Below are 26648 nucleotides of genomic sequence, written 5' to 3' on the forward strand. Positions count from 1 at the left end.
TTGAGATAGTCAATTACTCGTCATCCCCCCGAATGATATTTGAAGCTTTATATAGCCATAAACCACTTATGTCTGTCATGCTTTGAGTTGAGGAGCAACTAACTAACCTAAAGGTCTTTTATTCTCACTCAAGTACTCGTTTATTAAAGGAAATCCTCAAACCTTAGGAGAACCTTAATCCCTTTCTTCTTTCTAAGTTTGTTGGGGGGTATCACATACTCCCGCACAAACAGGCTTTATGTTCATTGTGCCTCACACACTTTCCAGCTAGGTATAGCTTTCATATTATCACGCTCTGTTCTGCATCTCAGAATTAGTGTTCTCTGGGCCCTTTGGCCTCTCTTTAGTCAAAAAGGTCAAGTGAGTGTTCGTGGCAAGTAAATTCTTGAACCTCATAGAGAGAAGTTACCCTCTTTTTTTCTTTTTATGTAAGAGAGTGTATCACATATTCACATACCATTTTGTACACTTTCTTGGAGTTTCTGCTCTATAGTTTTCTTGTTTTTTTTTTTTTAATTTTTTTTTTTTTTATATGGGTGAGTGGGGTTGTTGTCAAGAAATATAGTGGAATCATATTTAATGATGAAGCACAAAAACCTAAAATGGCGGGATATTGCAGATTGATTTTGAGTAAATAACCCTTTGAGGCCCCGCTCTAATCAGGACTTATCAGGTTCCTCCTATTTTTAATGGCTGCTAACATTATTCGGATATGATTCTCCCGAAAGAAAGCCTATAATAGAAGGAATTAAGTTTTTTTATTGGTGATCATATATAGTTAACTCCAACTTGTGTAGATGTGGACTTTTCTTCTTGGTACGAGTAAACAGTTTCTGAACTACAGTTTATGTTAATGATATTTATTGTACAGAAACTGAAAAACATTACAGTTAAATTGCCTAGTTGATAGTTTGGCACAATTTCTCCTTGTTGACTGCATGTACTGATGTACCCTCGAAATAAAGGGTTATATTATTCAATCTAGGTTTCTTTTATACAAGGGTATATCCATTCCCTAAGGGCTATAGCCTATAGGCATTATATCATAAAGACACATTTCTGATGATGGCATCACTTATGAACTATTATAATATAAAATGTTATATTAATTTATATTTTCTTTTACAAATTGACTTCTGAAATTATATTTTTGTGCGATTTTAGGAATCCAAATGTTGTTTCTTATGAAATTGTTTTTGTTTTTATCTGTATTTCCTTTTTTTTTTTCCCAATTGTTTTTTTTTTTTTTTTTTTAAATGCAATTGATCATTCAGATTTAAGGTAAGATATGCTGAGTGATTGAAAATTTGGAATACGTACTTGTTGTATCTAAACTGTCTAATATTAATTGGAACAAAAATTAATGGTGATTTATATATTATATTGTTAGATGTATTTATCTTGATAGTAGATACAGTTATTGGTTCTATATTCGTTCAGGTGGATTTACAAGGCATGCAGTACACTGTAAGCATAAATGACGACTACACTATTATATATATATTGGCATACGAATCAACTCATGCTCTTTTAATTAAGTCTTTTTTTAGGTAATCTTTATTTTGCTTTAGGAAAAGGCTTTGATGCTTTTGTGATGAGAAAATTCCTAAAGATCGGGTCAAAGGCAGTTTGTGATTCCCTTAGCAAGGTCTTACTCAAAATATTTGATTTTATTTTCACATTTGATGCATGCTTCTCTCTTAACAAACCTCTTTCAAGCTGTTGGGTCCAGAGAAAGCTTTTTTGGGGGGAAGGTTTATGAGATTTATTTTTAACAATTTAGGACCAGTTGAAAGTGGACCACTATGCATTTCCTATAAACCAACAGTCTCTTACCTGTATTGTTTTCTTAACCTTTAAAAAAGAACCCTTCTGTCTTTTCTCTTTCTCTTATCTTTATATATATATATGCTTAGAAGCATACATTATATTTATGTACACATTAGCTTGCTTCAACTTCATAGAAGCCAAAACACTAGGAATTTTTGATCAGTTCGAAATAATGGAAAACAATCTGAACCCTCCGAGCAACATTTGCTTTTGTAACTACCTGAACTCCCTTTCTCAAACACCTTATAAGCTTAGGAGGAGGTTGTTAGCTACATGGACTCCAGATCAGGAACTGAATCAAGTGAGGCTGAGGTCTGGTGCAGACATGAAAAGAAAGCTCTCTTTGTTCGATTTAGTTGCTCTTGGTCTAGGAGGAATGCTCGGAGTTGGAGTTTTTGTCACCACTGGTCATGTGGCTCGGACTATATCTGGCCCTGCTGTTTTTATATCCTACATTATTGCTGGCATATCGGCCCTCCTCTCTTCCATGTGTTACACAGAGTTCTCCATCGCGGTTCCTGTTGCTGGGGGTGCTTTCAGTTATCTGAGAGTGACCTTTGGTATGAAAATTTAAAAGTCAACTTTCCTTGTGCTTTATAGACCCTGTCATGATTTCTTTCTTTGTGGTGATAACTTCACCTTCCTATGGCCCTCAAAAGACCTTTTCTCACTTTTTTTGCACCTTTTGTCCCATTGATGCATAGGGGAGTTTGTGGGATACTTAGCTGGTGCAAATATATTGATGGAATATGTGCTATCAAATGCTGCGGTTGCTAGAAGTTTTACTGAATATTTAAGCGGCACATTTGGAGTGGAAGATCCCAACTCATGGAGGATTGAGATGCATGGGTTTGTTAAAGGTTATAACATGTTGGATTTCTCAGCTGTTGCTCTTATTCTTCTGTTGACTCTATTCTTGTGTCATAGGTATATTTTTTTTTTAACTAATTAGTTAATTTTAGTTATTGCTTCCTAGTATAACATGCTTGTGTCATAGATATTGAACCTCAAAGCCGGCAGAAGAAATTGCCTTGAAAAATATGATAATAACCGATTGACATTGGTTCAAGGATTTCTATATTAAATTATTGATATCATAATCATATTCTGTATATATAGTGCCTGATGTTTGTTCATTTGTTATGCAGTAGAGTAGTGATCAGAAGGTTTATCTATTAATTTCTTTTCTAATTATGACAAGTTGATGACCATATTGCAGCACCAAGGAAAGCTCGATATTGAACCTTGCTATGACAATATTCCATGTTATCTTCTTCGGGTTTATAATAATTGCTGGTTTTCTAATTGGGGATCCGAAGAACTTGGTAAGCTCTCCAGGAGGATTGGCTCCGTTTGGTGCTAAAGGTGTTGTTGATGGAGCAGCCATTGTTTATTTCAGCTATATTGGCTATGATTCCGTTTCAACCCTTGCTGAAGAAATCAGAAGCCCTTCCAGAGACCTGCCAATGGGCATCGTGGGGTCTGTTGTCATTGTTTCATTCCTCTATTGTCTTATGGGATTGGCCTTGTGTGTTATGGTTCCATATAATGAGGTACTAATATTTTCATGTTTTATGCTTTCTTTTGCAATTCATAGGAGCCTCATAGATGAGAATAACAATCAACAAAATACTCCTTCCGTCCCAGCCCCGGGTTTTCCCATAAATATGTCCCTACTCAAATAATCTACCTTTATCCATTTTTCTTCTCTACATTTACTTCGTCATTGAGATCCACATACACCCACCCTTGCCTTTTTCCCTTCTTTACCCCTCCATAACCAGCTAACCTTGAGCTGTGACGAAGGGAGTCATACAGTTTAGTACACTGAATGATAGATGGAAGCAAAAAAGAGAGATTCAAACCTGAGTCTCAAAAATATACCTCTACCTTAATCGATTAGTTAAGGTCTAAATACAATGATTGAATCAGATTGTGATTAAGGTATTCTTGTTGTCACAATTTAATCAAAGGTATTGTTACATGGATACGAGCTCATTATATAGAGTTTCTGCATGTCTTAGTGCAATCGTTGTAGGTTCAAGGGGGAAAAAAAAGGTGTACTTACTCCATGATTATATTCATGTAGATAGCAGATAAGGCTTCATTTGCAATGGCTTTTCAAAAGTTGGGATGGAAATGGGCAAGTCATCTTGTTGGAGTGGGTGCAAGTTTAGGAATTATGGCATCCCTTTTGGTGGCCATGCTTGGTCAGGCAAGATACCTCTGTGTGATTGCAAGAGCCAGGCTCGTGCCTGCGTGGTTAGCTAAGGTTCATCCTTCAACGGGAACACCCTTGAATGCTACTCTATTCTTGGGTGAGTATTTTTTATATGGTCACTCGCTGATCTCTTGGTTTCATTTTTTAGTCATTCATGGAAGTTTCAACTACTGTAACAAGTACGAGTAGTAGACATGAATTAAGCTGTTTTTTAAGTACTGAAAATGTAACATTCATGTGTTCAGTTAAATGACTAACCCAGATTTGCTTTCTGATAATGTAGGAATAAGTATGAGCTTGGATTATTTGGTGGAACCCTATTGCATTATTCTATTGGTTTTGAACATTTGAAAGTTTATATTAAATGCAACTTCTCTTTCTGTTTTCCATTATAGGATTCTGTACTGCATCAATTGCCCTCTTCACTGAACTTGACATAGTGCTCGAGATAATATCCATTGGCACACTCCTTGTATTTTATCTGGTGGCGAATGCTCTTATATACAGGCGCTATGTTATAGTTGGCAGCAACTCACCACTACATATCCTTCTGTTCCTCTTCTTCGTCACATTACTTTCTGTTGGTTTCTCTTTATCGTGGAAGTTCGAGCAACGATTATGGGGACTTCCATTGTTTGCCGGGTCCTTGATCACCATTACCGCTATCTTCCACTACATGATCCCTTCAAGTAGGCAGGATCTCGAGTGGTCTGTGCCTCTGATGCCATGGCCTGCTGCTACATCGATTTTTCTCAATGTTTTTCTCATGACAACCTTGAAGATCTTGTCATTTAAAAGGTTTGGTATTTGGACAGGTTTGATTATTTTATTTTACGTACTATATGGTGTTCACTCAACTTACCGCGCTGAGGAAATGGAAATGGAGATGGTAGCCGAGAATGGATTGAGCGCGAACTTTGGAATTTCCCAGGAAAGAAAACTTGATATCCAACAACAATTATAACTTGGTTGATAGTTGTTCTTCAATGTCTTTTTTTTTTCTTTACTTGTAATGATTTATGAGTGGTGTTAATTTCGAGCAATTGCAGTAGAAACCCACTCTTTCATATGTTAGCTAGATCCCCTTATATTAAGATGCAACTCAAAGAAGTTTGATAGTGTTGCTTCAAATTATCTTCATCTTTACTTTGTAATTGTAAATGCAAATTGGATGAATTACATCATACTTTTCAAAGTTCTGATTTCAATTTTCAATTTCTGTAGTAATATCCTAATATGTACTTATTGTGGCCAAGTTATTGAAAATTTAGAATTAGTTATTGTAATGTCTCATAGAAATAAATACTCCAGATAATAAATTATGATGATCTATATGTTGATTTCATACTTCTATTCATTCCTAAATTTTATAAATTCTACTCTATAAGTTATAATAGTTATGTAAAGATATACTAGTACGAGTAACATTTTTGTACTCTATTATACGAATTTTCCTTTTGCAAATTTTCGTTACGCTTGCACATCAAAATTTGTTGCACCCATTAAAGAATGATCAATACAAATGCATCTCTATAACAAACTAATCATCCTTAACAAGTTAATTTGCCTCATTTTTCTTTCCTTAAAAAAGAGAAGTGTAGTATATTTCAATTTTCTTTTTCTTTTCCTTTTCTTTTTATTTAATTAATTTTGACTTTTTACGGACCCCAAATTCTTTTACTTGGCTTTGACTTTGACTTTGACTTTGATTTGGAGTTGATGTTAAACATACTAGTGGGCTATATATGAAGTGACAGTTAAAGAAGCTAAATGAAAGCCATTAGTAGTGGGTTTGTTCAATTCCCATCCATGCATCTTCGTCTTGATTCTCTTTTGATGCTCACTATCATACACATACTCTTCCTTTTTATGGTCTTTCATAGGAACAACTTTAATTTCCTTCCAATGTGCCAATTTTGCATTGACATTACGTACTGCATTCGTGGTTGAATGAAGCACCTTAAGCACCTAGTTGGCTCGATCACTAGGTCGTTTTCTTCTGGGGTCCAATTCCTACCACGTGTAAAGGATAGGCATGGTCACTTGAGAAGTTTAATATCGGTAGACACAAATATCTAGTATAGTTTTTACATATATATACTTCATAATATCACATCGCAAAGAAAAGAAAAAGTAATATGATTGAATAGAAAATAAGATATACTTCGTATTTATCTAAAGTAGAGACAATTCAAGAGTCAAAAAGAGATAATGTTTTGCCCTCACCCTTTCAAGTTTCAAAGAGCACTTGTGCTTCTCTAAGGAGAAGCAAGGAAAAGCTTGCCAAAGTTATTAATTTCCTCTATCATGGGTGCTCTAACACTTAGAAAATGTGCAAATACTATAAAATGTAGATGTTTTTTTTGCCATGTATTATGCTAAATTACTAGCTAATATAACTAATTTTCTCTAATTTACAACATGCTATAAGGTGAAATTTTATTACTCGTACTCTATATTATTGAAAACAAAATTAATACATATTACATAAAGGGAAATTGAAAGGAATTTAACCAAGATGATGTGGAAAATGGAAAAAAAATAATAGCTAAATTCAAAAAAAAAAAAAAAAACTTTCAAATATTCTTATTTACTTATAATTAAAAATAAAATAAAATCTCCTTTTATCACCCCTCCTTCTAATAAAAAACAATTAGTAAAATAGCTAAATACGGGAGGTAAAATTGTAAAAAAATACCTTGGAGCTTGTGAGAGTCATCCAAGTACAAGTAGGAAATTCAAATCATTTATGTGGTGTTCCACCCGGTTCACCCTTTGGACTAATCCGGATTCGGGGATCAGTTGTGGGTGGTTAGGTTCCAATCCCCTCCCGATTGTTGTTGCGGGGGATCGAACACGAGTCCTCCCTACTAAGTGTAGTTTCAATCACCACTACACCAACAACCAATTGGTAAATTCAATTCAAATCATTTATAGCCTAACTCTACCCTCTTCGAGTGCACACACGCGCACAAAGATGGAGGGAGATTGAAAGCCAAATGCCGAAAACTTCACTTTTGGTCGGAATCTGTCACTGAGGTGCCATTTTTAAAATAAAATTTAATTCAAGGTATTAGTTGACAAAAATAAAATAACATAAGGTACTAGACTACTAGTTCACAAATTGACTTTAAATTACGGTAATTTCTGATAATTTTGCCAATTTGAGAATTAGAAGAATATAGACTTGTAATTGTTGGCTACGTTGGGTTTAAACTTTGAAATCCTTAAGCTACGGGGCCCATCTTAATAGCAATAGTTGGGCTTGCATCTCATTAAAGCATTGGCCTCATGCATCTTTTTTTAACAAAATTCATGACTAATTGGTATCTGAAAACTGAAAACTGGTACATGAAACTATGAAAGTATGAAGCATGTTTGGATTTTTGCCTTTCTGGGATACTTTGGAAAAAAAAAAAAAAATACTCCTATAAGCTGATGGAATGAAACGTATGCTATCATTTATGCAAATTGAATGGAACATATTTACTTGATGCATTTATATTGAAATAATGTATTTTGGGTGTTTTCTGGTCCCTCGGGAGAGTTACGTCATCAAGATTGGTCCCGCGCGGTCTGTATCTCACTTAGTGCATTAGTGCTTTTTTTATTTAAGAAGAAATCTCTTACAAGTGAGGGGAAAATTAGAAATCTCACTTGTTTGGGATGAGAATCAAACCCCTCTTACAGGGGTGGAAAGAGGGCCTCCATCCACTAGGCCAACCTTGATTCTCCTTGCATTAGTGCCCTATGAATCAAGGATTTTGTTATGAATTTTAAGGCAATGGTATTGAACGAAATTTAATTCAAGTACTTAAATTCAGTGGAAGAAAAGGGGAAAAAGATGAAAAGGGCAATTTTTTTATTTTTGTTGGTGGGGTGGGGGAGAATGTATTTAACAACCATGCAATTTTATGTTAAGAGTTTACTAGCAAGACCTAACCAACAATATTCATTTAATACTCCATCTAATTTTTAAATAATTTATACATATTAAATTAATTTTAAATATATATAATTAAATATTAGTAAAAAAAATATAGCCATGCAACATCTATATAAAAGTAAGTATCAAAAAATTTGATGTTATGAAACTTTATATTAATACATACTTAATAATATATTTCATGATAATTTTTTTTTTAAATATCAAGTACTACATTAAAAAAAACGATGGTCAAAGTGAGTGCATTAATGGTGAAAAAGTCAAATGTGTTAATTATTTAGGAAGAGATTGACTATTAATTTACAAGTAAGGCTAAGGATTAGTTAAGTCCTAAATTCATAGTGAAAACTGAATGCCTTCGATATTATTTTCCAGCTTGACAAGTCTTATGATTTTCTCTAATTTCCTAAATTGATACGTCTTGTGATCTTCTGATCAACTTCACTTTATTCTACCAGTGCTTGTGAATTGTTAGTCTTCACATACATTATCGCATACACTTCAACACACCAAACTCAATAGACGCTGGCCCTAATTAGTTCGGTCGTCATTGTTACAATCCTCAATCACACACTTCGTTGTCAATTCACACAATGTATAACACATAACACATTAAGGATTTGTTCTCTTCAGCTTAATTTCAGTTTATTTCAGCTCATTTCCTAATTTCCTCTCTCATCAACAATTCATTTTAGCTCTATTCAGCTCAGCTCAGTATATCAGAATATGCCCTAACAAGTAACAACCTTACTTATAGATAAACAAGAGCACGCTATACAATCATGATGTAATTTCCCCTTGCACAATCTTCAACCCAAACAAAATAATACATACTACTCATAATAACGAAGGCCCAACCCCAAAGAATAAGATTAAGATCTTCTAAAAAAAATGATTATTAGAGGAGAGAGAGAGATAAGGTGGTTAAGTTAAGTTGGTTGTGGGGGAGGAGAGAGAGAGAAAGAAAGAGAAAGAGAGAGAAGGTGGTAGTGGTAGGCCTAAATTAAACCAACCTCAACCCAACCCAAGTGACGGTGGCATAATAACATTTATTTATTTTTATAACCGGTAACCTCCAAGTTACCCTTCACCTTTCTCATACGTGTAACTCTCCCACCTCCTCTCCCATCACCCGCTGCGCACGTTAGCATCACCCCCCACCTTCCACCCTCCACCCACTCACCCGGTGGCCTTACCTATCTTTCTCTCTCCTCTTTTTTCTCCCCCTCAAATCTAATGCCTCCTTCCTCTCAACCACCTCTTCTCACTCTCTCTCTTTCTCTCTCTTCCTTTTTCTCTCTCTTCCTCCCCTCAATTTTCCCATTATGCCCTCCCCTCCTCCCGCCTCCGCCGCCGACCCTTCTCCGGTGCCGGAAAACCCACCTCCTCCTCCCGTCGTTCGCAAGTTTCCGGCTCCTTGTTGGACCCAAGATGAAACCCTAGCTTTGATTCATTCTTACCAAGATAAATGGTATTCTCTTCGTCGCCGGAATCTGAGGACTGCCGATTGGGAAGCTGTTGCTGATGAGGTTAATCGGAGGTGCCCCGATCAATCGCCGCCGAAGTCGTCTGCCCAGTGCCGACATAAGATGGAGAAGCTTCGTAAGAGGTATCGTGCTGAGAAACAGAGGATTGGGGCTCTTCCTTCGCATAATAATTTTGTGGGTAATCGATTTTTTCCTTCTTCTTCCTGGGTTTTTTTTGATTTGATGGATGCTATGGAGGTTGGATCTGGGTCTGGTCCTGGATCTACTACTGTTGTTAATAATAATGGGGTTAATAATGGTGGTAATAATCATAATATGAATATGAATGTTTTGAACCCAGTAAAAGAGAATTTTCAGAATAATAATGGGGGTTTTGTGAAAGAGGAAAAAATTAGGGGAAAAGATGATTTAGGGAAGTATTTTGATGAGATTTTGATGGGTATGGGTAAAAGTGGGAGTGGAAGTGGAGGTCCGATTAAATTTAGGGTTAAGAATCATGGGAATTGTAGTAATAACAATAATAATAATAACAATGAGAGGTATTTTGATGAAGGGTACGATTATGATGGTGGAAATAATGGTAGTGGGTTTGATTATAAGAATGGGAGGAGTAATTTTGCATCTGGGTTTAATAAGAGGAAATTGGGTGAGGATTCATCGTCGTCGAAGATGTTTTTGAATGGGTGTTCGTCGAAGAAGGGATTCGGGTTGGGTTCAGGGGCGGGGGCTGGATCAAGGGCGAGAGGAGGAGGAAGGGATGCCGCGGCTGGGGAGATGGTGGCGTCGATAAAGATGTTGGGAGAAGCGTTGGTGAGGACGGAGAAGGAGAAGATGGAGATGATGCAAGAAATGGAGATGAAGTGGATGGAAATGGAGATGAAGAGGACTCAAATGATACTTGAAGCTCAACACAATATTGTTAATGCTTTTGTTCAAGGGTTTAAGAAGCAAAAGAAGGTTAAAGTAATGGAGGTAGAATGAATGAATGGAATTCAATTAACTTGGTTGCTTCTATTCGATTCGTGGTTTTAGCTCATGATCAAGATCGATTAAGCCAAGAAGAATTCGAATTCCCTTGTGTTTGTTATCAAGAACATACTCTAGCTAGTAGTAGTAGTAAATGAGTAGATTTGTAGCTGAATTTGAGTATAAAAGTTGTGACCTTTCTTGCAAACCAATTGTTTTTGGTTATGTTTAAAGGGGTTATGTTGTGTTTGATCTTTTAAGTTTTTGGTTTGTATTACTTAATAAGTTTGTGAGTATTATGATATCTTGATTTAGTATGTAGACATGTATATTATTTGAAAAGAAAACTATGTTCTGGCTACTCAAAATTTAGCTTTTGTTTTGGCCACCATTCTGGATATGTGATGTTCCTCTTGGAAAATCCTGTGCTTCTGCATCTGATTTCGATATGTTCTGAATAGAATACGAATATTTTGTTCGTCGCAATTTCCTGCAATTCCATATAATAGCCCCAATCAACGCACTTATGAACCTAAGTTGTAACTTGTAACTCATTGATAGTAGGCATCAAGTGAGTATTGAGTAACAAGGGGATATTAAAGTATGGAAGGTCGTACTTTAACATCCAGAATCCGTACAAGGTTAGACCTATTGAGACCTCTGCTATCCTTAGACAATGGGTCGACCATATGAGAGCGAAAATGCCCTTATGTTATTCCTATGGACCGTCGTTAGTTGGGGAGCTCAATAACCTAATTAAAGCGAAAACACCCTTATGTTATTCCCTATCGAGCAGGGAAAACCCCTTGTGGCTCATTGATCGCCCCAATTTCCAAAATACTGAGTGAAGCATATCTGTTGGTATTTAAGCATTAATGCCTAACATGCAGCAGCTTAAATGATAGGTACATGTACATCTTATAAATTAATCAAACGAGTACAATTTCATGGATAGAATGGTGATTGTTTACTTTCTTCCAACCTTATCTTGTTGATTTATGAATTACTCTTATTTTATGCCGGTTTATACCGGTTTATAGTACAGAACAGAGAATAGGACATATTGTTTCTCAAGACTGACACTAGCTGATCAATCAGAATTCTTTTGAATAATCCAACTACACATCGAGATTAGTATAATCAACTTCACTTGGCTCTTGATGGACTCGATGGGTCATGGGTGTTAATTTTGCTATTCTAACTCAAATTTTTATTGAAAACTTATTCTAGCTGAAACTTTTTTTTTAATTTTAAAATGAATTAAATATGACTAGTTGGAAGTTATTCTCGTTAAAACTTGGTTTAGTAGTATAAGGGCCATAAAGTTCATTATTATTACTATAAAACAACTTAAACGAGTTTCATCGATTATAACTTTCTACTAATTGTTTATATCTAGTTGCAACAGTTTTACTTTTGCACTACGACTAAAAAATTTTCTTATTAAAAATACGTAGTAATTGACATCATACCTAACAACTCGCATATAGTACAGATTAACTGGTAAAATGATCAATATCTTATATAATGGAAATATTATTTTAGCACCTAATACTTGAAATTATTATACCACGACAAACAAGTAGCTTTCGATCAACGTAAAACTCTAGGTATAGACTAGTATAAGACTATAAGAGTGTTAGCAAAGGCATGAAGCAAATGAGCAAAGTTTATCAACTTCTTAATTAAGCTCATTAATTCGTACTTTGTTGCGTAGAGATCAAAACTCACAACATGTTGGGCCGACGTAAACTTGCCATCTTAGCCTTTCTTACGCTTATTGCTTCAGGTTTGCTTCATTTCATCGTTATGGTGTTAATGGAAGTTTTAATTATTGTTAATTAATTATAAGCTATTATACTAGTTTGTGTGGTACTCAATAATTATTTTTGGATTTCAAGTCCTCACATGCTTAAGCATATTGTAGACTCGTAATAGATCAAACTTGTAGTTTGCACTTTATAAAAGGTGCAACAATTACCATGTTGAAAAATTCGACTTTACCAGACTACCAGAATTATTTGGATAATAGGGAGACCTCTTGGTGCAGGGGAACAAGAGGTCGCTCGCTTCCTTGAGGTATGAGGTTCGATCCTCATCGGCAATAAATCCCAGCCCCTACCCTTTCAGGGCATTGTCAGCTAGGTTTTTTATGATAGGAGCCTTTAGTTGGGACCCATTTGATCTTATCATGTAAGAAAAAAATGTATTATATGAATACGCTAGTTGACTAGTAACTATGAAGTACGGAGTAGAAAAGAGGTAACTTTTGGAGGTGCATGTAGAAACGTTCACTTGAACATAATCTTCTAACAACCATTATTAATTATTATTATTATTATTATTATTATTATTATGTAACAGCTGTTTTTATTACTCAATATTAAATAATTAAGTTTGCCAATTGGCCAAACATGCATATGAAATAAAGTAATAATGTAATACTCGTATTAGTATCTTTGCTTAATCACTCAAATACATAATTTCATGATTCTAATTAGACAAATTGCACTTAGGGATCAAGGAGGCATGATAAAAATAAGTATGTGTATATTTTATGTATATATAATTAACAAGCTAATTTTTTGTGGCTATTTAATTTTCTACCATAAATATATATAGTTGCCGTACATGCAAAGTTACAACCAACAAGCATTATAGAAGGAGTTGATGAAAAAGGAGTTGATTCCATCTATGAAGATGAAAAAAGCCTAGACTCAAGCCAGCAACTGATCATGATGCCGAAAGATGACTATGATTGTATGCCGTCAGGCGATGTGTGTTCCGGTGACGGACCCCCAGAACAGTGTTGCTCTGGTGCCTGTGTCCCTCATCCGACGCTTAGGGTGTTTGTGTGTGCTTGAGCCTTTTAAGTTATGTATGACTATAAATCAACACCACCTTCCCCTAGTCTTTACTCATGTTTGCTTCCATTTTGTAATAAAATGGGGTAAAGGGGTAAATACTTTACTGTAATAATAAAGTGCACAAGGATATATAGACATACATAATGTATATCCTTCAACTTTAATTACATTTCCTTCATATAATTTTATATAATTATACCGTAGTTATAAATTGTAAAGATTATCTGTACGTTTTTTTTTTTTTTTTTTTTTTCTGACAAGGTGAAAAGTAGTAGGTCTTATGTCCTATTTTTCTTAACCATAATGACTAGCGAAGTTATGGGCTCAATCAGAGTCTAGTCTTATAGTTCTAAACTTTGGCAATGACAAATACAAGGACTAATATAAGAACACACGGTTACATATTTAATTCATGGAGTTGTCGGAGAGAATTGATGGAGAGGCAATACACTTCCTCTTAAGTTAATGAAATCTTTGAAATTTTATCTAAAAGTTACGAAAGCACGCCCCTCTTTTCTTCCAATTTAAGACTAACCCTTGACAGTCAACTCATTTGACTTTCAAATTAATTTATCTTGTCAATTATTGGTCTAAAATGACGCCGATCCACTTTCGTTTGATTGAAACTTGTCTTTAATTTGTTCCAACAATCCGTTACATGCATTAAAAGATTCTACTAAACCAACACAATATCGACCATACCTCTTAATTAATAATCTAATCAAATTTACACGATAAACTTGTTAGAAGTGAAAAATAAGGGATATGAGTTACTTCCATAAAGCATCAAGCTTATCTCATGACATTATAAATTGCGAGACCTAACCCTTATCATTAGGTAACCAAGTTTTGCTTGCCACAATAAGCAATAATTTAGTACAAGTATGAAATAAAGCATGATTTGATTATTTATTTTTAAAAAATTACTCGTATTTACTTCTTTTATTCAGAATTAAGTAAATAATTTCTGCACCCGTTAGAACTTAGAAGACTCTTTCTGTCCATTATTGTAAAAACGGTTGCCTGTAATCTGTATAAATTAAAAATTTTCAATTCAAATTATAATATTCAAACTAAATTTTGATTATTGATAGATGTTTGTTTGAACTTTTGGATCACTAGCCATCTACCATTGGCTAATACGCGGGAATTAAAGTTTTATATTTTTCCGTAAGAAATTCCCCCGTATAAATTGCATGTATTTCAGGAACATCAAATAAACACGTCAAAAATGTTGCTTTAAATACAAGAATATAGTACGTACAATCGTACACGCAAAATAATTCCGCAGTATAAATAATGGGCCAAAGGAACCAAAGTTTAATCCACCTCTTAATTCAAACTTCCCTCCTAAATTAGAGTAAATTAAACTCAAATTAAACATGTTAGGCCAACTTAATGCTGGCATGTTAGTATTCATCATATTAGCTGCTTCAGGTTTACCACTTGATTTCTTTCATAATATTTCAAGGTTTGATTTGTTATTAGTTGTTGTTTGTTTGGTGTTCAATTTCTACTACCTCCGTTCTTAATTAATCTTAAACACTTTTCGTTTCTTTTTGTTTCTAAAAGGTTTTAACACTTTAACCTTATTCTATCTTTAGCAAACCTCTATTAAATGAGATTACTGAATGCATTCAAATGACTCGTATTGTGCTCTGTTAGCCATTAGGCCAAGAATTAGCCGGCGACGAGTGTTGCTATGGTGCTTGTGTCACTCATCCTAGGCTTGAAGTATTTGTGTGTGCATACCTTCACTTACATGGTTCGTATGATGTAAAATTGTAAATCAATGGACCAATGTATATGTAGTTTCTTGTCAAAAAAAAAAAAAAAATTGTCAAAAAAATTACATTTCCTTATGTGAAAAAAGGGAAAAAGAATATCCGTGAATGGATCGGGGGATTGAACCCGACGTGAATCGAACACGCAACCTTCTGATCTGGAGTCAGACGCGCTACCATTGCGCCACGGATCCATTTTTGTTAGTATCTGCTGTAATTAATTTATGATATTAATCATAATATAATGTTAAAATAGCTTCTGATTAAATTGTTTGATTGGCTAATTAGCGGCATTTAAGTTAGAGATGGCGATCCAATTCGGATCGTACCATTAAAACTGGGTTGTATAAGAGTGAGCAATCTTTCGACTCATGTTATTTGTCATTATATTTGCTACCTACTAGAGCTGCCAATTCTAGTAAAGGGGTCGGGTAAGAGTGAGTCGGGTCAATTCAGATTAATTCCATAACTTATGCGGGTTGGGTTTGGGTTGGGTCATGCTTGAGTCGGATCACGTCGGGTCATACTTCTTATCAAATTTGGGTCGGGTTGATAGCAGGTCGGGTTACATTCGGGTCGGGTGAACAATAGGTCGGGTTTAATTCAGGTTTTCACGGGTTAAAACGGGTAAGGGTAATTCTCGGGTTCGAGTCGGGTTTGGTTCAAGTCAATAATTTGCGGGTTAGAATCAAGTCGGGTCATTCTCGGATTTGAGTCGGGTTCGGTTCAAGTCAATAATTTGCGGATTATAATCAGGTGGAGTCAATTTCAAGTCGGATCATTCTTGGATTCAAGTCGGGTTCGGTTCAAGTCAATAATTTGCTAATTATAATCAGGTGGAGTCATTTTCAAGTAGGGTCATTCTTGGGTTCAAGTCGAGTTCGGTTCAAGTCAATAATTTGCGTGTTATAATCAGGTTGGGTCATTTCTAAGTCGGGTCATTCTCGAATTCAAGTCGGGTTATGTTCAAGTCAATAATTTGCAGGTTACAATCAGGCCAGGTCATTTCCAAGTCAGGTCATATTCGGGTTCAACTAACTATAAATAGATAATTATCATTTTTATCAAGCTAATTATTTCCTTTGACTATAATATATATGACAATATACTAGAGAACTATAGTCTATAATTTAGGAAGATAATTATCTCATTTGACCATACAACAAATATATACTATATTTAACTCTTAAATTTGAGGATGATGCTCTTTTCTTTTGCTGGCCTGGACCGATTTGGTCTCCCTAGACAAAATGCTTTGATCAACAATAATAAGGTGGTCTAAATTGCATTTAAGGTTATTTGAAATCGGGTCAGGAACAATTTGGGTTGAATTTAGGTTGGGTCAATAACAAGTCGTGTTAATTTCGAGTCTGGTTATTAACAGACCGGGTTGAATTTTTGGGTCGGGTAAGTAATAAGTTCGGTAAAATCCGGGTTGGGTCAATAACAAGTCGGGTTGAATCTTGGTCAGGTCAATAACAAGTCGGGTTGATTTCGGGTCGAGTTTGTAACAGGTTGGGTTAAATTCGGGTTTTGACGGGTTAAAACGGGTTAGGGTCAAATTCGGTTCAAGTCGGGTTCGGTGCAAGTTAATTAAATTGGCCGTTGTAAACCGGTAAATCGGTGCAAGTTTTAACTGGTAAATTGGCTGTTTAATAGCAAATTGGATGGTTCCACACACCCAACTAGACTCCTATAGGGTATTAAGGACCATGGTAAACATTTCGGCAATTTTTATTTCCGGACGTAAAATAGTCAAAAATTACAAAATTGAAGGCTAATATCCACGCTTTTTGAAAAATTTTGGAGGATTCGGGACTCGGTGTCGAAAAGTCTTGAAATTCTAGGGGATACATCTCGGGTTCATATGATACTGTTTGGAGCCATTATTTATGATCATTATATGTTGTCATAAATGTTCGTGGTAGACTTGATTTAATGAAATCGGTGCAAGTTGTAAACCAGTAAATTGGCCGTTTAAAAGGAAAATTGAATAGTTTAACCCACCCAATTGGACTCCCGGAGGGTATTAGGGACCATGGTAAAATTTCGGCAATTTTTAATTCCGGGCGAAATAAAGTCAAAAATTCCAAAATGGAAAGACTTATATCCACGCTTTTTGAGAAATTTTGGAGGTTTCGGGGCACGGTGTCGAAAAGCCTTGAGATTTTAGTGAATTCATCTCGGGGGTCATATAATGACGTTTGGAACCATATATGATCATTATATGTTGTCATAAATGTTCGTGGTAGGTTTAATTTAATAAAATCGGTGCAAGTTATAAACTGGTAAATAGGTCGTTTAAAGTCAAATTGGATGGTTCCACCCACCCAATTGGACTCCCAAAGGGTATTAGGGATCATGGTAAACATTTCAGCAATTATTATTTTCGGGCGAAAAAAGTCTAAAAATTCCAAAAATAAAGACTTAATATCCACGCTTTTTGAGAAATTTTGGAGGTTTGGGGCCCGGTATCAAAAATCCTTGAGATTCTATGGAATACATATTAGGGTCATATAATGTCGTTTGGAACCACATATGATCATTATTTGTTGTCATAAATGTTCGTGGTAGGTTTGAGTTAATGAAATCGGTGCAAGTTGTATACCGGTAAATTGGCCGTTTAAAGGAAAATTGGATGGTTCCATCCACCCAATTGGATTCCAAGAGGATATTAGGGACCATGGTAAACAATTCGGCAATTTTTATTTCCGGGCGAAAAAAAGTCAAAAATTTCCAAAATTGAAGATTGAAGGCTAATATCTACAATTTTTGAGAAATTTTGGAGGTTTCGGGGCCCGGTGTCGAAAAGTCTTGAAATTCCAGGGGATATATCTCGGGGTCATATAATGCCGTTTGGAACCATATATGATATTATTTGTTGTCATAAATGTTCGTGGTAGGCTTGAGTTAATGAAATCAGTGCAAGTTGTAAACCGGTAAATTGGTCGTTTAAAGGAAAATTGGATGGTTCCACCCACCCAATTAGACTCTCTGAGGGTATTAAGGACCATGGTAAACATTTCGTCAATTTTTAATTCCGGGCGAAAAAAAGTAAAAAAATTTCAAAATTGAAGGCTAATATCCATGTTTTTTGAGAAATTTTGGAGGTTTTGGGGCCCGTTTACGAAAAGACTCGAGATATTAGGGGATACATCTTGGGGTCATATAATGCCGTTTGGAACCATATATAATCATTATATGTTGTCATAAATGTTCGTGGTAGGCTTGAATTAATGAAATCGGTGCAAGTTGTAAATCGGTAAATTGGTCGTTTAAAGGTAAATTGGTTGGTTCCACCTACCTAATTTGACTCCTGGAGGGTATTAGGGATCATGGTAAATATTTCGGCAGTTTTATTTCCGAGGGAAAAAAAAAGTCAAAAAATTCCAAAATTGAAGTTAATATCCACGTTTTTTTGAGAAATTTTGGAGTTTTCGGGACCCGGTGTCTAAAAGTCTTGAAATTATAGGGAATAGATCTCGTGGTCATATAATGTCATTTGGACCCATATATGATCATTATTTTTTGTCATAAATGTTCGTGGCAGGCTTGAGTTAATAAAATTAGTGTAATTTGTAAACCGGTAAATTGGTCGTTTAAAGGAAAATTGGATGGTTCCTCCCACCCAATTGGACTCCCGGAGGGTATTATGGACTATGGTAAACATTTCAGCAATTTTTATTTCCAGACGAAAAAAAAGTAAAAAATTTCAAAAATTGAAGGTTAATACGTTTTTTGTAGGCGGTGGTACCATGCTTGGTACATACAACAAACGCAGAAAGAACATGTAGCTAATTTGTAAAGAGCGTACATCTATTTTGTAACGAACATATATCTGTTTTGTAAAGATTTTTTAAATGTTATTACTTTTTATATATCTAAAGAACATATGTAATATTAACAAAGAACATGTTGTTAGAAAAAATATCAATAAAGAACATGATAATATTATGTAATAAACCTTATTTATATATACCCACAATAATTTACAACAAAATTCAAAGAACATTTCGCAATAAGCAACGAACTTTTTTTTCCAAATAAAAGTATATTACACTGACAATACACTACTAGAAATAGGTCGAATTCCGACGCACACGAAAATCCGTCGCAAATTGCAAAATTTTCCGTCGCAAAGGCATCTGATAATATTTTTTCTAAAAAAAAATTCGTATAAAAAGCTAAAGAAAACCCTAAAAACACACTCCCCTCTCTCTCTTCTTTCAGTTTCCTTTCTCTCTCTCCTCTCTCTAGCCGCACACCCTGACTCTCTTCTTTCTTCGTCTACCTTCTCTCTACATCTCTCCTCTCTTGCTACTCCCTCTCTTCTCTTTATCTCTCCTCCATTGTTGAATTCCGAAGCTAGCCCACAAAGAAGCACCCCGACGTATTTCCCGGCATGTTGTGGTTTTAAGGTCAAGTTCGACCATGGAAATGCTAGATCTAGCATTTCCATGGTCGAATTTGGCCTTATATAACCAACTTTAAGACCAATTTCAAGACTTTGAATCATTGTGGAAAGTTTTTTGGTCTGAATTTCAACTTATTTTGTTCTGTTTTTTTTTTTCGGTTTTCAAGTTTACTAGATCGAAAATACGTGGTTATGGTGGCTGTTGAAGTTCGGGTTTAGGGTGTTGGGATTTTATTTTATTTTTTTTCTTTTTTTTTTGTTAATTTTTTCGGGTTTTGACGGTTGTCCGATGTTGGGTTTCGGCGGTGGTTTTAGGTGGGTGGTGGCGGTGGTCTGTTTTCAATATTTGTTAAATTTTTTTTCTTTTTTTTTGTTAATTTTTTTTTCGTTGTGTTTTCATTTTTTGTTCTGTTTTCATTTTTTTTTTTCGGGTTTTAAGTTTTCATTTTAATTTTTTTTGTTTGTTTTTTGTTAATTTTTTCGGGTTTGGTGGTAGATCTGGTGGTTGTCGGTGGGTGGTAGATCTGGTGGTTGTGGGTGGTGGGGTGGTTCTGGACTGCTGATACGAGTTAGGGGTTGGTGGTTGTGGCGGTGTCTGATGTTGGGTTTTTTGGTGGTTGGAGGTGGTGATACGCCGTGTCGGTGGTGGTGCGGCGTATTTTTTTTAAATTTTAGAAAAGCAATTTTTAGAAAAGCAATTTCCGACGGAAATTCCGTCGGAAATTTTCGACGGAATTAAATCCGTCGGAATTTTCCAACGGATTATTGCAGTACCTGAAAATATTTTTCCGGCGGAAAATTCCGTCGAAAAGTTCATTTTTCCTACAACTTTTTTTCCGACAACCTCTTCCGACGGAATTCCGTTGGAAACCCTATTTCCGACGGAATTTTTCCGTCGGAATTTAGCCTATTTCTAGTAGTGAATAAAAGAACATGTAAATATGTTCTTTTCACTCTTTTTTGGTAAAAATATGTTCCTTTTACTTTGGGTATGTGTTCATTACAATTTAATAATATGTTCTTTTCACTATAGATGTATGTCTTTACATTTGTATAATATGTTCTTTCCGCGAGAAACGTATGTAAAATGCATGTACACGCGCCTGTAAGAACCACGCACTGTGTTTTTTGAGAAATTTTGGAGTCTTCGGGACCCAGTGTCTAAAAGTCTTGAAATTCTAGAGAATACATCTCGTGGTCACATAATGTCGTTAAGACCCATATATGATCATTATTTGTTGTCATAAATGTTCGTGGTAGGCTTGAGTTAATGAAATCGGTGCAATTTGTAAACCGGTAAATTGGTTGTTTAAAGGAAAATTGGATGGTTCCACCCACCCAATTGGACTCCCGAGGGGGTATTAGGGACCATGGTTAACATTTCGGCAATTTTTATTTCCGTGCGAAAAAAAGTAAAAAAATTCCAAAATTGAAGGTTAATATCCATGCTTTTTTAGAAATATCAAAGGTTTCGGGTCCCGGTGTTGAAAAGAAATAAGATTTTAGAGAAACATCTCGATGCATATAATGCCGTTTGGAACCATAAATGATCATTATATGTTGTCATAAATGTTCATGGTAGGCTTGAGTGAATGAAATCGGTGCAAGTTGTAAACCGATAAATTGGTCGTTTAAAGGCAAATTGGATGATTCCACCCACCCAATTGGACTCCTGGAGGATATTAGGGACCATGATAAACATTTCGGCAATTTTTATTTCCGGTCGAATAAAAGTAAAAAAATTTAAAAATTGAAGGCTAATATATATCCACGTTTTTTACAAATTTTTGAAGTTTCGGGGCCTAGTGTTGAAAAGGTTTGAGATTTTAGGGGATACATCTCGGAGTCATATAATGCCGTTTGGAACCATATATATATGATCATTATATGTTGTCAAAAAATGTTTGTGGTAGGCTTGAATTAATGAAATTGGTGTAAGTTGTAATTCGGTAAATTGGCCGTTTAAAGGCAAATTGGATGGTTCCACCCACCCAATTGGACTCCCTGAGGGTATAAAGGACCATGGTTAACATTTCGACAATTTTTATTTTCGGGCGAAAAAAAGCCAAAAAATTCCAAATTTGAAGGCTAATATCTACACTTTTTGAGAAATTTTGGAGGTTTCGGGACCCGGTGTCGAAAAGTCTTGAATTTCTAGGAGATATATCTCGGGGCCATATAATGCCGTTTGAAACCATATATGATCATTATTTGTTGTCATAAATGTTCGTGGTAGCCTTGAGTTAATGAAATCGGTGCAAGTTGTAAACCGGTAAATTGGTCGTTTAAAGGCAAATTGGATGGTTCCACCCACCCAATTGGACTCCCGGAGGGTATTAGGGATCATGATAAACATTTCGGCGATTATTATTTCCGTCCAAAAATAGTCGAAAAAGTCCAAAATTGAAATCCACGCTTTTTGAGAATTTTGGGATGTTTCGAGAACCGGTGTCGAAAAGTTTTGAGATTTTATGTGATACATTTTGGGGTCATATAATGCCGTTTGGAACCATTTATGATCATTATATGTTGTCATAAATGCTCGTAGTAGGTTTGAGTTAATTAAATCGGTGTAAGTTGTAAACCGATAAATTGGCCGTTTAAATGCAAATAGGATGGTTTCACCCACCCAATTGGACTCCCGGAGGGTATTAGGGACCATGGTAAACATTTCGCCATTTTTTTTTATTTTCGGGCGAAAAAGTAAAAAAAATCCAAAATAGAAGGCTAATATCCACGCTTTTTGAGAAATTTTGGAGGTTTCGGGGTCTGATGTCGAAAAGCCTTTAGGTTATAGGGGATGCATCTCGGGGTCATATAATGTCGTTTGGAACCATATATGATCATTATATGTTGTCATAAATGTTTGTGGTAGACTTGAGTTAATGAAATCGGCACAAGTTGTAAACCGGTAATTAAATTGGTCGTTTAAAGGCAAATTGGATGGTTTCACCCACCCAATTGGAATCTCAAAAGGTATTAGAGACCAAGGTAAACATTTCGGTAATTTTTATTTCCAGCCAAAAAAAAGTCAAAAAATTAACCTTAGACCGGGTATCCCATCGAGTGACCCCTAACCGAGTAACTTGAGTAACCCTTGATCGAGTAACCCCTCAAGTAACCCTTGACCGTGTGAAACCCTTGATCAACCCTTGATCGTGTGAAACCCTTGAGTAACCCCTGTCCGAACCCCTCAAGTAACTCTTGACCGAGTAACTTGATTTACCATTGACTGAATAACTCGGGTAACCCCTAACAAAATAACTCACATAACCCCTGCCACGCGATATGACCTGTTGCACCAAAAAGTTGGCTGTTTTACAATATATTACATTACCACTTTGTCAAAAATTGTCCGCTATTTAATATTGTTAGAGAGTGATTTATTTTTGGAAAATTTGCCAAGAATAATACCACATTTCATCGGTCTTCCAATAATAGAACCACCTTTAGATTATCTCAAAATAACACGACCTTTGACACACATCTTCTATCTATGAATAGAACGTGACCTGTTGGTAACCAGTTTAATAGGTTACTTGTGACACGTGTCACAATGTGATAAGTCTATTTTTTTATCAATTTTCTTTTTTAAAAAAAGCCCCCCTAATCGGAAACCACCAGTGTGGGGCCCCCTTTCTTCCCCCGTCTCGTCCTCATCCGCGTTTCCGGCCCCCTCCCCTCCCCGTCCTCAATTCCGGTCTCCCTACCTCATCCCCGATTTTGGTCCCCCTTCCCTACCCCGTTCCCGATTCTGGACCCCTCCCTTCCCTACCCAGATTTCGACACCCCCCCTCCCCTTCACGCAAGCTTTCTCTTTCTATTTCGATTGGTAGGGGATAGGGTTCCGATCTCTCTTTCTTTTCCGGCAGGTGGGGGAAAAGGTTTTAATCTCTCTCAATTTTGCAGCAAGTGAGGGAAATGGTTTTGGAGGCGATTTCGAGGGCAGAGTGGTGGTTTTGAGGCGGTTTCAAGGGCAGGGCAACGGTTTTGAGATGGTTTTAAGGGCGAGGCGGTGGATTTGAGGCGATTTCGAGGGTGTGGGTGGGGATACGTGGCTATTCGAGTGTGGGGGTGGGAAGGAGGGCAGTTTCGAGGGTGAGGCTATGGAGGGGGGCTGTTCTCGGTGAGTGGTAGGCTAACAGGGGAGGATCTGAACGGGGAGGCCAGGGGAGGGGGAAAGGGAAGTGGAGGTGGAGGGGGGCTGCTGAACAGTAAGATGGTTTTTTTATTTATTTAAATTTAAGGTTTTTCTATTAAAAAAAAATTAACAAATTACAACGTGACACGTGTCCAATGTAACCTATAAAGCAGGTTACCGGTTTTTTGTTCTATTTATAGAAGATGTATGTCAAAGGTCGTGTTATTTTGAGATAATCCAAAGGTGGTTCTATTATTGGAAGACTGGTGAAAGGTGGTATTATTCTTGACAAATTTTCCTTTATTTTTCTTTTATTTATGAAGCGGTAACACTTACAACATCTACCATAATTTTTACATTTCATGAGACGAACAAAAAACAAACAATTTTGTTTCTTTATAAAATTTACTTTAACATAAAAATTAAAAAAATTAAAAATTAAAAAACAATTTTTGAGGGAAGAAAAAAGGGAAAATTTCCTAAAAAAAAATTAGTAGGATATTCGTCTTTGATCCCTCTCACTTACAAAATGGAAAATTCTAATTGCTTCAAAGTCCAAACTTCCTTCTTTCCTGACTTTCATATAAATAACAATTTTGAATTTTTGACACGTGATTATGTTTTTGACGAGTTTTTTTTTTACAAAAATCATTTTATCTTTGTTTAGATTATTAATGATTAACTATTTTGTTGTTATACATTCCCGAAGAAAAACATCACCGCTTAAGATCAATCAAGGACATAGAAAATGACCATGAATTGACAAGTTAATTATTATGATGTTGCAATAGATGACACGCGTTAATTTATCATCCACGTAGAGACAAGATTAACAAAAAATTTAAGCGGTGTGATCAGACACATAAAATTTTTGATATTGATCCAAAAGCGTAGATAATCTTTAATTTGGAAATGAAAGATGTTGGTAATCTTAGTATGCTTTCCATTGACCCTATAACAAACACATTAACCATTAGAGTGGTTGAAACCATGCACTTTCAACTATAAATCATCAATTTAGTCATTTATGTACACATCTCCTTTAATTAATTTAAGGCCACTACGGCCCCATACGATTGCTCGAGACTACCTTGTAAAGAGTATTGTAATAGAAACGATATATACCGAACGTATTCTTAAGGAACTTGACACGCATATAACCCACAAAATATGCATCATTATCAGTAATATATGCTTATCACCTCAATGAGCTGCTGATGGTACTAGATAGCTGTTGACAAGAAAAGAACAGTGGGTCTAAGATTGCATTGTAACAAAAACTAAGTTGAAATAAACACTAAAAACACTGAGTAAAATGATTCAGAACTTGCTCATATTACATAATCAAACACAAATAAGGCTGCGTAAGATTCAAGTCAACAATCTCATATCAAAGCAGAGACAGGAAGTTATATCATCCAAGTAAAAGATCAAGCTAACAAATCAGATCTAACATGTAATGTTGAATCAAATCTGCATACCTTCATTCTCATCCTTCTGTTCTGATGTTCTGATTTGGGCACCAGGAACATTAACAAGGCTGCTTTTACATACATCGATCCCAAGACAGTCTGAAACCCCATTGAATTCAGCACTTTTTGTTGTTTCACCCTTAATATCGTACCACAAGATCTTATGCTCAGTTTTGTTCGCCGTTCTAAGCAAAATCTGATGGTTGAGCCTGTCGTAAGCAATAGGTGATACACGCAATGATCCAAACACATATGAATCTGAAATTTGGACCAGCTTAACCCAAGATTCTTTCACACCATAATCATTCATCACCCATATTTCAACAACAGATTGTTGCAGATTCTTGGTTGATAAGTATAAACATCCATCAAAAACCCCGAAATCCAGCAAACCATCTCGTATATCATTACCTATATAGTCCGGCAATGGGACATCATGAGTCCATTTATTTTCACAAAGATTGAAACAACAGATCCGATACTTACCTTCTTCTAAACTCCAAAACTTCCAATGAAGCAGATTGTTGTTTATAAGGACACCATTTTCGCGGTCTCCCATAGAATCCTGAGGAGGAGTCAACTTCATCTCTTCCCATGAATTTGCCCTCGAGCTATAAACACGAACTATCCTTTCTGTTTCAGGAAAGAAGAACCCCATGACACGAGGATGTTGGTCAACGATTCTAACAACTTTATAGTCATCATTATTAGAATCATACCCAAACCCAAAATTCAAAGCAGTGTATCTTCTTGGTGGATAATAAGTAGGGATTTGCCGGTAGCTGCCAGTCGAAGGATTAAGCAAGAAAAGACAGTAAGGCCTAATACTTTGGATGCAAAGCAATCCATTACAAGATCCAACAACAAAGGGCTGTTCCCCAAAGCTCGGCAGCTTGACAGCAGGAGATTTCGGCAAATCCAAGTTGAATGAGTAGAGGAAACCATCATTACCAGTGAGGATCAGGAGTTGGTTTGAGTTGGAAGAGAGAACATAGTCAAGATGACGGAGTATGAATTCATGGCAAGAAATCAAGGCTAACCATTTTTTGGATACACACTTGAAGCGCACAAGAGATTTTGCAGGCAGGCGTGGGAGTATACCGTTGTCTATTATATCCACTGGAGTAGATGCCATCAGAAATAAGTTCTCCCTATTGTATTCCCTCTACCAGAAATCAGATTGGTTCAACAGTTACGAGGATTGATTAATGAACCGATAAATGATTATAATCTGTGTGTGTATGTGCACAAGAAACTATAGTATTGTACAAACGTTTTGGTATAAGATAGAGAAATCACCAGCTGGTAGCAACTCAGATATGACAGTAACATATATGAAGTCAATGAAGACTACATTAAAAATAGTTAAAACAGCAGGTTTCCAGACTTTCTACTTAGATTGTGCATAATTTATTATCCTAAGCATGTGTATAGAGAGCATGGTACTGCATTTAATAAATACATCTCAATAACAACCACTTCCTATGTAAGTGTGAAGAGAAGAATATAATATCGCAGAT

The 26648-nt window shown here is 35.9% G+C and overlaps 3 protein-coding genes, 1 long non-coding RNA gene and 1 other non-coding gene across 5 annotated transcripts; 3 read left to right on the top strand and 2 right to left on the bottom strand.

Annotated features, from left to right (window-relative positions):
- Window positions 1-2002: 2002 nt before the first annotated feature.
- On the top strand, window positions 2003-5266 carry LOC145606492 (cationic amino acid transporter 6, chloroplastic-like). Its single transcript, XM_081662364.1, has 5 exons — window positions 2003-2390; window positions 2535-2757; window positions 3050-3383; window positions 3920-4148; window positions 4447-5266. Exons 1-5 carry the CDS (start codon window positions 2003-2005, stop codon window positions 5013-5015), a joined length of 1743 nt encoding a protein of 580 aa, XP_081518490.1. The 3' UTR covers window positions 5016-5266.
- Window positions 5267-8907: 3641 nt separating this feature from the next.
- Window positions 8908-10841, top strand: LOC145593396 (uncharacterized). Its single transcript, XM_081649715.1, has one exon. It carries the CDS (start codon window positions 9323-9325, stop codon window positions 10463-10465), a length of 1143 nt encoding a protein of 380 aa, XP_081505841.1. The 5' UTR covers window positions 8908-9322; the 3' UTR covers window positions 10466-10841.
- A 1163-nt stretch (window positions 10842-12004) lies between these two features.
- On the top strand, window positions 12005-13535 carry LOC145580062 (uncharacterized). Its single transcript, XR_014099266.1, has 2 exons — window positions 12005-12239; window positions 13073-13535. It is a non-coding gene; the product is annotated as an uncharacterized LOC145580062 (long non-coding RNA).
- A 1688-nt stretch (window positions 13536-15223) lies between these two features.
- Window positions 15224-15295, bottom strand: TRNAW-CCA (transfer RNA tryptophan (anticodon CCA)). The gene has a single exon. It is a non-coding gene; the product is annotated as a tRNA-Trp (tRNA).
- A 9726-nt stretch (window positions 15296-25021) lies between these two features.
- Window positions 25022-26614, bottom strand: LOC145580067 (F-box protein CPR1-like). Its single transcript, XM_081637395.1, has one exon. The coding sequence runs from the start codon at window positions 26261-26263 to the stop codon at window positions 25124-25126; it is 1140 nt and encodes a 379-aa protein (XP_081493521.1). The 5' UTR covers window positions 26264-26614; the 3' UTR covers window positions 25022-25123.
- Window positions 26615-26648: the final 34 nt, after the last annotated feature.

Source organism: Chenopodium album, chromosome 2 (genome assembly GCF_948465745.1).
Source record: "Chenopodium album chromosome 2, dcCheAlbu1.1, whole genome shotgun sequence".
Taxonomy (NCBI): domain Eukaryota; kingdom Viridiplantae; phylum Streptophyta; class Magnoliopsida; order Caryophyllales; family Amaranthaceae; genus Chenopodium; species Chenopodium album.

Excerpts from the sequence above, each read along its gene's own strand:
- LOC145606492 (XM_081662364.1), top strand. The coding sequence starts at position 2,003 with ATGGAAAACAATCTGAACCCTCCGAGCAACATTTGCTTTTGTAACTAC. Across the intron at positions 2,391-2,534 it reads TTATCTGAGAGTGACCTTTG|GGGAGTTTGTGGGATACTTA; the intron begins GTATGAAAATTT and ends ATTGATGCATAG. Across the intron at positions 2,758-3,049 it reads ACTCTATTCTTGTGTCATAG|CACCAAGGAAAGCTCGATAT; the intron begins GTATATTTTTTT and ends ACCATATTGCAG.
- LOC145593396 (XM_081649715.1), top strand. The coding sequence starts at position 9,323 with ATGCCCTCCCCTCCTCCCGCCTCCGCCGCCGACCCTTCTCCGGTGCCG.
- LOC145580067 (XM_081637395.1), bottom strand. The coding sequence starts at position 26,263 with ATGGCATCTACTCCAGTGGATATAATAGACAACGGTATACTCCCACGC.